Genomic DNA, 14,872 nt, shown 5'->3' with positions numbered 1-14,872 from the left:
ATAAACAAGCATATCTCAACAAATAATTCCTTGATATATGCCATAAATATTGTTTATAAGACTACTAGTTATGGGTAGGAGTATCTCAAAGTTTAAGCTTTATTAGTGAGGTGATGCATTAGAGTAGATTTCATGTCTATTCACTAGATGTATGGATTATTTGTTTTTATATGGACGGAGTTAATTGACAAGAATAATATTGGATTACTAATGTCCAAACCTAATAAGGAGACTGTTCCACTTGTAGCTAGAAGGTAAGATTACCTTAAATGGCAGAGAGGCTAGTAGTTACTTCTAACTATTGGACCTTGCATCTAAACTGGAAAACTCATATGGGAGACTATTTGTGTACATTAGTACTCTCACAAACATTTTTTCACAAATAGTGATTTGGCAGAAAGAGACCAAAGAGAGTTTGTTTAAATGCTGATCTCAAAGGACCAAATGGAATCTCAATGGATCCTTCGTGTCAATAGATTCAGTTTCAAGCAAGCTGGAATCAATGCACAAATCAAACCAATGTCAATGTAATTCTTGATGTTAAAATTATTGAGTTACCTTTTTTGCTTCATAGTTGGGTGCCTTCCAGCACAAAAGACCTCCATACTTCCATTGTGATTCCAAGCTCCTGTTTAACCGCAGGCACTTATAAGAAAGAAAACATAAAAACAAGAGACACATGATGATTTCAATACACAAAACAGAAGCAGTCCACAGATCAATCAGAGTACATAGAAGAAACTGCAAACAAGAAACACAATGTAAAAGACTTATTTATTTTGGCTCTCTTATAACCCCAAAATAAATTCCACAATTAAATTAACTTCTGAAAAGCTTCTGGACCTTTGGTAGGACAACTGGATCAGTGGATTCTATTGAAAGAGATCATGAGCATCACCATATTCATCCCCCATGATCTCACTTCTTCATCAGTTACCATCTAGCACTCGCCTTCATCACATCATTGCCATCATCACTGGTTCCTACCAGCCTTCATCAGCACCAGTGCTTCCCTCTCAGCAGCACATAATGTTGCCCCGGCAGCTTCTTGTTGCTCTGCTAACATTATCAATACAGCTGAAGTGACATATTCTTTGCTGCTTGCACATCCCAACCTTGCATTTTCGGTCACAGCTGCTGCATTTTATGCTATGACTTGCTGTGACAGCATTTGATGAATGCACGACAGCCTCCCGCCAGTGTTTCAGACTACTGCCCTGCTATAACTGGATGTGGAGTCATCAAAATAGCTGACCTACGTTTCGCTGCTATCTGGCATCTTCTATGTTTCAGTGATCCTTTCCCATCAGGAACTACTGTGGTTTGAACCTCCTGCAGCCATTGCAGATCACCTGACATATTCTCCTCCTGCTTCGACATTGATCCTTGGTGGTTTGGTGCACTTGGGATTCGTCGAAGTATGTCACTCTCCTCCATACATCAGCCCACTCTCATGAGACAGAGTAGTAGTTGGACAGCTCTCCACTCCTTGAGCATCAATTGTACCACACCTCACATATTCTGTAGGTCCATTGAGTTTTCCTTTAGAATTCATGATTTGTTCTCTTTCTTCTTCATTTTCCTTCTTGTCTGAGTTCATCTATTACTCGCGTTCATACAAACTATGTGTTTTCTTTCCAAACCCTAGTGTATCATTGCATGGTATTAGAACCCATGCTCTTGTAAAGTGTATCTTAGGCTATGGTAAGTGCTAGGTTCTGCACAACAGATTGTCTTTCCTCTCCCAAGAGCATACTTCCATACTACTACTACAGCTCTGTCTCCTCATAGCTATCCTAGCTCATGGGCTTCAACTTCTAAATCAAATCCTTGACACACCAATTTCAGGTCCTCCTTCAGCATCAAGTTTCAGCTTGTCTTCCTGTCTTCAACATCAATACCCCTTTCCTTTTAGACCGATGCATTTACTCTTCCATTTTTGAAGCACACTTGGGCAAATGCTTGCAAGGATAGTGTCCAAGTAAAGCCTTGCTACATGAGCACACTCCTTAAGGCATTCCATTTGCATAGGATTGTCTTTTATGATTTGGACATCTGAACATATAAAAGCCCACGACTATGGGCATCTTTCCAGGAAAAAACCTATGCATTTATGTAGCATGTTCCCCTTTTACCTCAGCAAGTGGAGAATCATGAGCTTCCTTGATCAAACCAGGATACTAAATAGCTGCCCCACTCCTTGCAGCATTTACCCTTGACCTTGTCATATCTTCATCTAGTGGTCTTGCATTATGGTTTCACATTTATATGAACTAATTAACCATGTCAAATATCAAAAAGAAAAAAGAGACTACATGCATATGCACTCCATTTCCCTTGCAATCATTGCAAGCCCTCGGGTAATCCTTTGTGGTACACTCAGTATAGTTTGGTTTCACTAGGAAGGACCTCTTGGGCAAATCAAAAGGAGATTTCCTCTGACCTTGGAACTTGGTAGGCCCTCAGTAGCAGTCAGTGGCACCCTTGGTCTGATGCCTTGGTCTCTTTCAGATGGGACCTTTTGGGTCTTGCCACGAAGCTTGCTTTGCCTCTCCATTAGGAACTCATGCTTGAAATGAGTGTGGCACCTTTCTTTCATAGAGGACCATAGTCAACTGCCAGATATGTCACATTACTGGGAGCCCCTGTAATCCCCCCATTTCCTGATGTATAAGAGACTCTCCTGACAGAGCAGCCAGACAGGGGCATATTTCTCTTGTTTCCTTCTGTATCTTTTCAGAAATGACTTTAAACAGAGATTGTATTAATCACCATGTCATTCAAACACACCAAATACAGTACTCTTGTACATTTTCTTCTCATATGCCTCATAGTTACGTACTTGAATTTCACTTTATTAGTGAAAAGATGATATCTTTGAAGAAAAGAAACCAATGCATCCAGTCTATGTTGCTAAGCATGCATCTTTAATACAATGGCCAGAATTTCCAAAGTCATCAAGTTTTAAGAATCAGTTTTTAAGTTTCTTATTACAAATCTAACAATGTTGAGTGTTTCCGCTAGGTAGTTCATAAGTTTGCAAACAGTGCACCCACCAATCAGCAAGAAATAGCAAAAGTTTCAAATTGCAGACAGATTTAATTTCATGTTACACTGTTAGATACTCACAAATTATCTTCTTCAACACTGTATGATTTAGGGCTGCTCCCATGCACATAATTCCCCGCATGGAGCCCATCAGCTGTTTGCTTAAAATTAGAAGCTGATAGATCCATGTCTTCTATGATTTCTTGTTGCCTCGCAGCAGCTTGAAATTCTCTAGAAGCTCTGAATATTTCAGAGTCAAAGGCATGCAATGGAGATTCCCTTCTGCCTGCATAGACCCACCCACCAACTGGCTTTCCCTCAGCAGAAAACGGGGCATTCAGACTGGACTGTACTCCACCGGCAAAACTGTTGTTTGGAGTTCTAGAGAAACCCGTATTCATAGGAATTGCAGGATATCTATAAGGAGAGCTAGTCAGTTCTGCTAAATTTTGCAAAGCAACTCCAGTGTTCTGGCTTCTCCAATATCTCAGAGATCCAACTTCAATGTCATCTTTTTCATATTGAAATTCGTGCTCTGCTCTGCTAAAATCTGAAGACTGAGGAAATGTTTTCACTGTTGGTGTCTGATCAGATGAAGGGCACAATCTAGTAACCATGCCCTCCTCGCCTGCAGGAAGAGAGGCAAGGCTTATCTTCACTTCCACAGAGAGGGCTAACACTTTTTTGAAAGCACTCGCTATGCTCTTTCTGTACCTTTCAGCTCTGAACTTATGCTCTGGCTTTCCAAACTCCACATGAACCATAGCATCAACTGAAAGATCAAAAGCCCACATCATTTCTGTGTAGCAAAGAAAAGGAAATTCAGCACCCTAAGATATCTAAACATGTAGGCAACCATGGCTCATCGAATCCTTCTTGCAACTTTTTGAAACCATGCACAACTATAGACCACACACAATCATAGCTACAACCGTAGCCAATCACTTTAAGTGTAACGTACGAAAAACTTATGTTCAAGTCAAATGGACATGTATGCTGAGGTTGAGCCAATACCTGCCGAGAAAGACACAGAGAGAAGTTTTGCATGACTTCGCAACAACTGTCTCACTGGAATTGACTTGCATGCTTGTAAGACATTACTCCATATACTTCCCAAGTTGCCTGGACTTAAAAAATTATCAAATTTTCCAATCCCTTCATTGGATGGAAGTGAATCCGTAAGAGAGGAGCCAACAGAAGACTCCTTGAAAGCATCTTGGGGAAATGCTGGGAATACCCGCGCTTCAAAGGTTGCCTTTTTCAATCTACTATTCCCTTTCACCATAGGCATAGAGCCCTTATCAAAACTGGCATTCACTCCTTTGCATGTGGGTCTTTTTCTAGATTCTTTTCTTGTTTTCAGCCCTTTGGGTCGACTTTGCCTCTGCACAAAACTGATATGCGCAGCTGGGCTTGAAGTCACACTTGTGCTGTTAGATGAGAGGACAATTTTGAGTGGTCGTACAGGCCCAAACTGAAGTAACGCAGCAGTTAGCCATGTCGTTCTATCATTGGAAGCTGCCCTCAACTGTTTTTCTGCCTCAGACAAGATCCTTAAGGCAGATCGCAGTCTTTCCAAGTCCTCCTCTGAAACTATTGTGACAAATATGAAAAAGGATCAACCGCGATATGTTAAACTAAAACTCACAATGTGATTCTAAACAACCAGCATTGATTTAAGACAATTTGCACTTTTCTTATAGCAGAAACATGGCCTGAAAAAAAATTTCAGAACTCATAAACTAAGGCCAACTTTTGAAGGCTAATTTTTGGAAAGGCATTTCCAGAAAGACACTTACGATCATGCCTACTAAAAAAGCCTCCTTTCTCACCCTTGGACATGTATTCACAACTTCCTGCAAGAATATCTGTGATGAGAGTGGCAAGTTGGGACATCAAATCCAAAGGATCTACACCAGAATCAATAAGTTCCCTAGCTCTTCGGACGGTACTGACTGTATCTGAACAAAGCGCTAGATCCAATAAGCTTAAAAGTTTCTCATCCGAGACTGAACCAACCTGAAGAAAAAAAATACAGTCTCAAAATGACCACCAGAGGTCTATCCTGGTTCCTGATTAGACACTTAGAGACAATCACAGAACATATCATATGTCCATGCTTCACATCCAGTAACAGCAAGACATGTACAGATCACAGCACAGATTGGAATTACAAACAAACCAATTCAAGGTAAAAGAAATAATGAGAACACTGAACCATAACAATCCTGACTGAAAAACTTCCCACTTTAGATTCAAAATGCAGTGATGTGTGCACACGCATCTGTATGGGCATATACACAAGCACATGTGTCTGTGCACGTGTGCGTCCATGTATCAGCCTGCTTCAGTGTCATTTTGGCTCTAGGATGATAGTCAACTTGCTCTTAGCCTCACATGACAGTCTGACTTCACCTTCATGCAGTTCCTCTGTCTCTTGCATGTGTTCCCTTTCTTCCCCTGGCTATTTCTTCTCCTTGCCACTACTGTGACTTTATTTTTCTGCAACAGCTGCGTTCAGCCTTCTCATTGGCAGTGTCATCCTCCTTTTAGTTAGTATCAGCCTGCTTCAGTGTCATTTTGGCTCTAGGATGACAGTCAACTTGCTCTTAGCCTCACATGACAGTCTGACTTCACCTTCATGCAGTTCCTCTGTCTCTTGCATGTGTTCCCTTTCTTCCCCTGGCTATTTCTTCTCCTTGCCACTACTGTGACTTTATTTTTCTGCAACAGCTGCGTTCAGCCTTCTCATTGGCAGTGTCATCCTCCTTTTAGTTAAGAAAAGTTGGTTGTGTGCCATCAGCTTGCAAATTCTGGACATGGTCATGTACAGCTAGCCTCTTGGTTTCAGCCTGCAGATTTTGGTGACTGCATATTCTTGACTTCAAAAGCTTATAGGTATCACGATAGGTCAGTGATATCAAAGAGCAGACAAATTGAGGACCCAATTATCACAGACATGGATAATCCTGATGTGAAATTTGCATTCAACACCCTCAACAAGGAATTTCAATAAAGTTGTTTAGCTCCAGGTAAACTTTTCCCAAAATAAAATACAAAATGAAAGTGCTCAGAGTATGCTTCAGTGGAGGGGTGTACTTTGTGTCATGTGTATAGTCTAAAGTGTATCTTACGGATGCCATCCACAAACCATGTAATGAACCCAAAATTCTTGCAAAAAATAACGTAGTTCTTGTCCTTAGCCTCTGTCATCAACACTTGAAGTAACAAGGTATCTCATTTCGAGAAGGCATTGACCAATACAGTGGCCGAGCATTTGTTGCAACATGAATGACTATGTTAAGAAGTATATTCCCACCAAAGGTACACTAAGGATGATCGCACTCACCAATAAGGTCAAAGTTTACAAAAATTGATTAGCAATAATGCCTACCATAATAGCAAAGTAGTAGTGCATTGACCATAATAATGGGGATATGTTAGCCTGCCACATTTTGTCGGTTTGTCATCTCCTCATTGTGAGCCATGCCAAAGTCTGACAAGGACATTGGAGCTCTAACTATTCTAGAGCACTTAGTTTGTGTGCATTTCTTTTTCAAAGAGTGTCGGGAGTGTTCATACCATGCAAACCATGGTTAAGAGGAGCCAATTATTTGTGATCTGCCCAAGGCAACCCGATTTTTTTGAGAGCACCAACATTTTTGCATCTGTTGGGGTTGGCCAGCTGGTTCTTAACTGGCCGACTGCACATTTTGGCCCCTGGCTGCTGGTTTTGGCCAGCCCACTTGTGGGGTAGATCATCTCTTTCTGTCTCTGCAGGTGTTCATCCGGATTGGAGCATTCTTCTCTGTTATTCATGAGGATTTTTGGCTGCATACTCCATCTTCGTCTCTGGTGCTGTCATCATTTTTCAGCCTGATCCAGTGCCCTCACTAATCCTTTTCCGAGAAGTCCACTCTACTGTTAAAGTCACAAATTTTCAGCCTACTGTTTGCTGCAGAAAACATAGATTTTTTGTGTATTACAAGTGCTTTTTGACAAAGATGGGACATCTACAATGGTTTTCTTGAAGGCATAGCTAATTATTCTCTCCATTTAGGCTCCTCTACTAGCAAACACAGCAGATTTACTCTGTTTGCAGGTCTAGAGACATGGAATATTACCAGCTCCAAGGCTTTGATGGCTCAAATGAGGAGTCTATTCACACTCCCTCTAAGAGACAGCGTGATCATTACAAAGATCAGAGGTTGTATCCTTGTTCTAAATGGGAACCCTCTCTTGACTAATCACATAGATGTTAGATTGGAGCAACCATCTCCTCCTCCCTCTATTCATGTCTCCAATAGGGCCTATCCTTCTAGCCCTAGGATGCCTATGATGGCACCTTCTGTATAGGCGCTTGTTCTTCCTTCTCTACCTAAAGAAGACCGTTTGGACGAATCAAACTACTCCCTTTGGTCTTGAAAAGTGGAGTGCATTCTTGATACCTTTGATATTTGGGCTTTTGTCACTACCCTATTCCTTGGCCCATGGAGGACCCTGCTATTGGCTCATCTATGGATCATGCAGCCCTTTGGGATAGGCTCGATTCTCAAACCCAATCTTTTCTCTTTATGAGCCTTCAAGACTCTTATCTTTGTGCGTGTGTGCACGTTAAAGGCGGTGCTTAGAAGTGTAGACAAAGCTTTCTTCTCTCTATCATGAAAAGATATTTTCCCACCAGATTACCTTGGAGAGAAACTTTGCATGCTCTTGGTTGATGACTCTCCTTCCATGAAGGACCACATCGACAAAATAGAGGACATGAGGGATGACCTTGCATTGCTCAGATAGACGATATCTTCAAAGAATATGGCCATGGTCCTTCTTACCCACAACCCAACTACCATCTTCTAAGTACGATGTCTTCTACACCGGTCTTCTGACATCGAGAGCACATGAGACTCTTCTTTGGGAGGAGCTAGCCAAACTTATCTTGGAGCATGATGAGCATATTAAAGAGATAGGAGTGAGTGGATTCGGCTCTACTAAAGCTTTTCCTATAGGTACAAGAGGGGGAAACAAGAAGGGAAACACTAAAGCTTTTACTGCAAGTACAGAAGGGGAAACAAGAAGGGGAACAAGAAGGAAAATAACAACAAGAAACAAGATGACAAAAAGGATGAGAAGAAGTCTAAGCCCAAGTGCCCACACTGTGAAAAGAGCACTCATCCAAAGGAGAGAGATTGGCAAAAGTACCCCTATTTGAAGCCAAAAGTGGTTCAAAGGACTCGAAGGCTACCCCCGCTATTATCAAGTCTATTTTTATACGTCTATTTTAGGTAGAGGATACTACTCTTGCTTCCTCCATTGAGGAGAAGCCACGGCTTGCTGACAATAGGGCCACTTCCCATATGACTTACATCAGGATTGGCTTAAGGATCTTCATTCCAGAGGGGGTTTGAACACTATTGGTGAAAACTTTTGTTTTTGTTTTTGTTTTTTGAGCTAGGTGCCTAATTAGGCTCAAAGGTGGAACCCTATGCCACTAGCTTATGATTTCGCTACTTCCTTCAAGAACATTTTACTTGGAAGACTCCACTTACCACCCAAATGATGGAGCATGGGTAGGCACCAAGCACCCCGGTTTAGGGGTCCAATTAGTGAACTCTCTTATGCGCCAATGCATGGAGTGGTGACCGTTGCCCTTTTTTCACATCGTCACGCCTCAACAGCCAATATCCCTTTAGGTTTCGGATTTGGGCTTTTACCTTCTTTTTGTCCATGGTTTGACATGCCTAGGTACCCATGTGGTCTTTACCCAAGATGTTACGACTGTCGAGAACTCTTCTAAAGATTCTATCCTTTTGGATAGGTACTTAGGAGGGTGGGCTTTATAAGCTCACTTCCCTTACTGTGCGGACTCCTTGTGAACTTGGGTTCCTTTGGCATGCTTATTATGGGCACCTAAACTTTGACACCATCCAATAGGCTTCTCGGAAGAAATTAGTGGAGGGCCTCCCGAAATTTCCTCCTATTCATACCTTGTGCCCTATCTACTTAACAGGGCAACCAACATAGGCAACCTTATCCACAAGTTGCTTCACGGAGGGCTACTACACCACTAGAGTTAGTCCACACTAATTTATATGAACCTATGGGCATCCCGGCATGGCCTCCCTTGGGAAGTCCAAGTATTTGATATTGATTGTTGATGATATTGATAGATATGTGTGGCCGTACTTCTTGGAGTACAAGAGTGAGGCATACTCCAACTTCTATGAATGGAAGGTGTTTGTTGAAACACAAATGCCTTTCAAGGTTTGAGGTGTACGAGTTGACCATAGCAACAAATTTTGCTCTAATGTTTTTTGTAAGTTTTGTAGGGGGTCACAACAATCGGGTGGAGTATTCCCATTTGAACTCAGTGCTCACAGAGTGCGCCAATCGGACTATGCTTGGGATGGCATCAATCCATGTTGGATCATCACAATCTATCTTGCTCCCTTTGGGGTGAGGTGGTATACAACGGTGCATATCCGCAACAAGTCTCCAAATTTCGCACTACATGACATGACTCCATGTACGGCTTTCTTTGGGAAGAAGCCTTTCTGTATCCCACTTTCGCATTTATGGGTGTGATGCTTATGTCCATGTGGACAAGAAGAAACAAGACAACAAACTTCACCCAAAGTCAAAGAAGCTTATCTTCATGGATTATAGCATGACCACGTAGGGCTATGGGCCCTACAACCTATTGACACGAAGGTTTGATGTGAGTAGGGATGTGATCATTGATGAGGATTTAACCTCTAATGATCCCATTGATGGTGCTTCTTATGCAAGTGGTTCTTCTTCATTGACTAATCCCCTACCTCCCCCACCCATTAGCTCCATCCCTTTCTTCTCAGTTATCTATTGGCACTCCTTCTTTATCTTTGACTCCTCCCCCTCCATCCCCTCCTCCCATCTCTACTCTTCCATCCTTGACGGCTCCTTCTATTCCTTCTTCATAGAGTGTTTCTACTCCTTCCCCATCCCCTCTAGTGCTTCTAGAGGAATTGAGCCATCTAAGGAAGAGCCCTCTTCTTCTAATGAGGGGATGTACCTTTACCCACTGAGGGGGAGTTCCTTTTCCAAACAGGTGCATTACAAGTACCGGAGGCCTCTTGGTCTCCCTCACAACAAGATGAGCCTATCATCATTCATCAATGGTATCGACAACTCAAGGAGGATGTGACCCCTTTAGGCCCACATAGATCAGCAAAGATACATGCCCAACGGGATAGTTCCCTTTATGTGAACTACGCTCTTGTGCCACAAATTCTTCAAGATCATGAGCCTACTATAGTTGAGGAGGCTCTTGCACATGATATTTGGCACCGTGCTATGCAGAAGAAGCTCAATGCAATCAAGCAGAATTAGACTTGGGAGTTGGTTCATGTCCACAAAACCAGAAGGTGATTGGTATGAAGTGGGTCTTTAGAACCAAGTATATAGTTGATGGCTCCTTGGATAAGTATAAAGCCAGGTTTGTTGTCAGGGTTTTGCATAGCCTATAGGTTTGGATTATACAAAGATTTACGCAATTGCAACTTATATCTCTATTATTGGAGTTGTTTTGGCTCTCACAACCCATCACCTTTGACCTGTTTTTCTAATGGACATGAAGTCCACCTTCTTGAATGGCATACTTAAGGAGGAGATTTCTATTTCATAGCCTCCTGGTTTTCTTGTGCACGGGAAGGAGGATCATGTCTATAAATTGTGGAAGGCCCTCTATGGCTTGAAGCAAGCTCCTAGGGCTTGGTACCAAAGGATTGATCAATTATTCTTACATTGTGGCTTCCATCATTCAGATCATGACACCAAACTTTATTACAAGGTTGTAGGTGATAGGTATGTTTCAGTCATCTTGTATATGGATGACTTGATTATCACAAGGAGTGACTCACATGATGTTGATTGGACTCATGACATCTTGTGGCAGGAGTTTGAGATGATGGCCATGCCCTGGAACTCTCTACTGCGGCCCTGCTGATCCTTTAGGGTGTCTAGGTTGTTGAAGTTATCTCCAATAATCCAAGAATCAACCACAAGGAGACCTACTACAACCTCCATCTAGAAGCTGATGCGTGCACAAACCTCCATAGAAACATAGATGTTGATCCTCCCAAATTAGGGTTCTTCTTATGGGACATAAAAAATCTCTAGAACCATGCACCATTTAATGAAACTTTTGTGAATTCACATGTTTTGGGGCTGTTTTATAGAGCTAACCAATTTGTAATGCATTTTTAGCTCAACACTATCACATGAGCAAGTTCTACAATTAAACTATTTATATTTCATTCCTATATGAATAAAACAACACTCTGAGTCTTCCTTGTATTTCCAATTTGGATTATAATAAAAATGATTCTTTATTATTCTCTGCATTGTCTCTAGCATTGCACAATCCTTGCCTCGAATTGATCAACTAAGTTGCATAATGAAATCCTAGTGAGAAATCTAAATCTTACTAGGATATGTTAGCAGGTTTGTCAGCTCATATGTGAGTCTATGCATGTCTATTAGGGCTGGGCACATTGCCTTTTATTATGCATTATTTTAGTGAACTTTTGTGTGACATTTATGGCATTTTATACTAGTCGGCCAACATTAAAATTTGGCCGACCAGCTGCCATTTTAGGCAAATGCCAGTGCCCATGCACCCAGTGACTCATTGTTGTAAGCGCCATTCTCATGTTTGATATTGTTAGCAGTCATGTTTGTCATGCCTTGTCATCTCCTACCTGTGAGCCTCAATCTAAGTCAGACGAGGACATTAAGAGCTCTGACATGTCTATCATATGTTATGATGGGAAAGGCTAGTCACTCTTGACTGGCTGTCTTAGGATGTGTATTTCTTTTTGGCCTCTTTTAGTGGGCAGCCACTGGCTGCCCGGTCACTTTTTTGGTCACTGATGTGGGGCGTCCATTTTAGGGCATTTTTAGGGTTTGCGCCCATTTTAGGTTTAGGGTTAGGGTTTGTCCTTCCTCCCCACTTGATCACTTGTCTTCTTGCAGATTCCGACACTCCTCCCTCGTGGTGATGCTGCCATCATTATCAGCCTGTTCTGGTGCCCTCACTGACGCTGTGGGCTGCGTGCAGGGACTGATCAGTCTCCTTCCGCCTTCCCGTTTGTATTCAGCATTCATTTCAGTCAGTGCAGATTTCTCTTCCTTATTTTCTGCTTTCTCTCTCTCTCTCTCCCTCCCTGTTCGTATTCCCTCTTCCGCAACGCACTCTCACATGGTATCAGAGCCAAAGGAGAGTACACGGAGCTGAGATTTACATGGGAGAACACCCACAATTTTTGTGTTTGCTGCTGGTCTCTTCTCCAACAGCCAAGGCGGCCCTTCCAGGAGGTCACCATCCTTGCGTTTGCTGCAGGCGCCCCCTCCAGAGACTGCCATGTGTCACCATCCTTGCATTTGCTGCAGGCGCCCCCTCCAGAGACTGCCACATCATCACAAACCATTTCCTGCTGGCGACCTATTCCCAGGCTGTGTTTTGGTGCTGGAGGCTTCTGTCTTGGTGATATTCATCAGACAACCTTGCGTTTTGCAGCTCCAAGTGTCTGTAGGCCTCCCCAGCCTGTGTTTTGGTGATTGGTGACCATACTGCTGGTCATTATTCAGCATTGGCAAAGTTTTCTTCGGTGTTTTGCAGATTGGAAGATGTCTTCTCATCAGTTTACGGGCTTTGATGACTCAGATGACGAGCTTTTGTCTCGACACTCATCTGAACGGAGACGTGATTTCTATCACGAGGACCGTCGTTCGGAGTCTATTCCTCTTTCCGGTCCCCCTTCTATTCATGTATCTTGGCGAGCCCCTTCCAGTGGGCCGAAGATGCAGCCTTTGGTACCCCCTGTACAGGTACCCGTACTTCCTCAACTGCCCAAAGAGAACCGGTGGGATGGCTCCAACTTTTCTCTATGGTCCTACAAGGTGGAGTGTATCTTGGACTCAGATCTTTGGGAGCTTGTTTCTATTCCTATTCCCCGGCCTAAGGTGGATCCAGCAGATGGGACATCTATGGATCATGCAGCCTTATGGGATCGGCTCAATTCTAGAGCCAGATCTTTCCTCTTTCTGAGTTTGCAGGATTCTGTCCTTGTTCATGTTCACAAGTTGAAGACTGTAGCAGACTGTGGAGAAAGCTCGTGTCTCTCTATCAACAGAAGACGTTTGCCCATTGGATATCTCTCGAAAAGAAGTTGCCGATGTTCGCTATTGATGATAGTCCTTCCATGAAGAACCACATCAACACATTACAGGATATGAGGGATGAGCTTGCATCCCTTGATCGGACGATATCTTCTGAAGACATGGCTATGATTCTTTTGACTCAGCTGCCATCGCCTCGGTTTGATGTCTTCTACACCAGCCTTCTTACATCGAGGACCCGTGAGAAGCTTCTATGGGAGGAGCTATCCCCGCTTGTCTTGGAGCATGACGAGCGACTCAGAGAGGTCAGTGCTAGTGGATCCGACTCCACTAGAGCCTTTGTTGCAGGTTCGGGAGGACAAAAGAAGGAGAAGAAGTCAAAGGCTAAGCAGAAGGACAGTTCTTCAAGCTCTGACTCAGATTCAGAGAGACCGAAGTGCCCACACTGTGGGAAAGGGACACATCCCGAGGAGAAATGCTGGAAGAAGTACCCTCACCTTCGTCCAGGAGCGACGAGTGGATCTACATCAGAGCCTTCTTCTACCTCTACACCAGCTGTTACCCATGAGTCAGTGTTCCTTCATATCCATGCTTTAGAGGAGGATCCTTCTTCCGTGGCTGCAGTGTCTTCTGCGCAGCCTTGGTTAGTGGACAGTGGTGCTTGGAGTCATATGACTCCCCGAGGTGATTTGTTACAGAAGGTCCATCAGAGGATTCAGTCACTGTTGGTGACATTTTATCAGTGCCTATTAGTGGTGTTGGCACATTGCCTTTGTTTACCAACCGACCTTCGAGCTCCTTTTCACAGGCCCTACATGTTCCGGATTTGGGCCTTCCCCTCCTCTCAGTTTATGGCCTTACGAGGCTTAGCACACAAGTGATCTTCACCAAGCATGCCGTTGTTATTGAGGACTCTTTTACAGGAGCTATCTTATCTATAGGTTGGCAGGAGAGCGGGCTTTACAGGCTCCATTCCCCTTCTTTAATGCAAGGTCCTCCGAGACAGTCTATTGCTACACCCATTGCCGCTTGTGCACCTTCTATTCCATAGGTTCCTTCCCATCCCCCACCTTCTCCTCCGGTGGTTCCCTCGTACCCCCCATCCCTTTCAGAGGGGGACGATCTCGGTGATGCGGCTGTGGATTCCCTGGCCCCTAGTGTTTTAGAGGGGCATTCCCAGGATCGTGAGGAGCTCCTTCAGCGGCAGTCTACATCGATGGACTTCATCGACATTGGCATTCCTCTTGCCACCCCAAGATCTATTTCTTCTTCGGCCTTCAGCCACATCTAGGATCTGAGAGGAGGTGTTAGCAGTCATGTTTGTCATGCCTTGTCATCTCCTACCTGGGAGCCTCAGTCTGAGTCAGACGAGGACATTAGGAGCTCTGACACGTCTATCGTATGTTATGATGGGGGAGGCTAGTCACTCTTGACTGGCTGTCTTAGGATGTGTATTTCTTTTTGGCCTCTTTTAGTGGACAGCCACTGGCTGCCCGGGTACTTTTTTGGTCATTGATGTGGGGCGCCCATTTTAGGGCATTTTTAGGGTTTGCGCCCATTTTAGGTTTAGGGTTAGGGTTTGTCCTTTTGCCTATTTATAGGCAGCCCCCCTCCCCACTTGATCACTTGTCTTCTTGCAGATTCCGACACTCCTTCTCCCCCGTGGTGG

General features: G+C 43.5%; 1 protein-coding gene across 6 annotated transcripts in view; it reads right to left on the bottom strand.

Moving 5' to 3' along the window:
• LOC148030836 (protein STICHEL-like 1) overlaps positions 1 to 14,872 on the bottom strand; it is a 100,337-nt gene that overhangs the window by 57,319 nt on the left and 28,146 nt on the right. For 3 of the 6 annotated variants that reach the window (XM_087684370.1, XM_087684369.1, XM_087684366.1), the window contains exons 3-6: positions 4,848 to 5,067; positions 4,063 to 4,641; positions 3,130 to 3,847; positions 559 to 628 (exon numbers count right to left, since the gene is read on the bottom strand). In XM_087684370.1, coding sequence (XP_087540496.1) covers positions 559 to 628; positions 3,130 to 3,847; positions 4,063 to 4,641; positions 4,848 to 5,067 — 1,587 coding nt within the window. Of the gene's footprint in view, positions 1 to 558; positions 646 to 3,129; positions 3,848 to 4,062; positions 4,642 to 4,847; positions 5,068 to 14,872 lie in introns of all 6 variants that reach the window. The other 3 variants (XR_015691816.1, XM_087684368.1, XM_087684367.1) reach the window with 3 other exon arrangements.

Source organism: Lygodium microphyllum, chromosome 9, assembly GCF_053477565.2.
Source record: "Lygodium microphyllum isolate KBCC chromosome 9, Lygodium_microphyllum_v1.1.10, whole genome shotgun sequence".
NCBI classification, from domain to species: Eukaryota; Viridiplantae; Streptophyta; class Polypodiopsida; order Schizaeales; family Lygodiaceae; genus Lygodium; species Lygodium microphyllum.
Note: the sequence above shows the minus strand (reverse complement) of the source record. Positions and strands in the feature narration are given on the sequence as shown.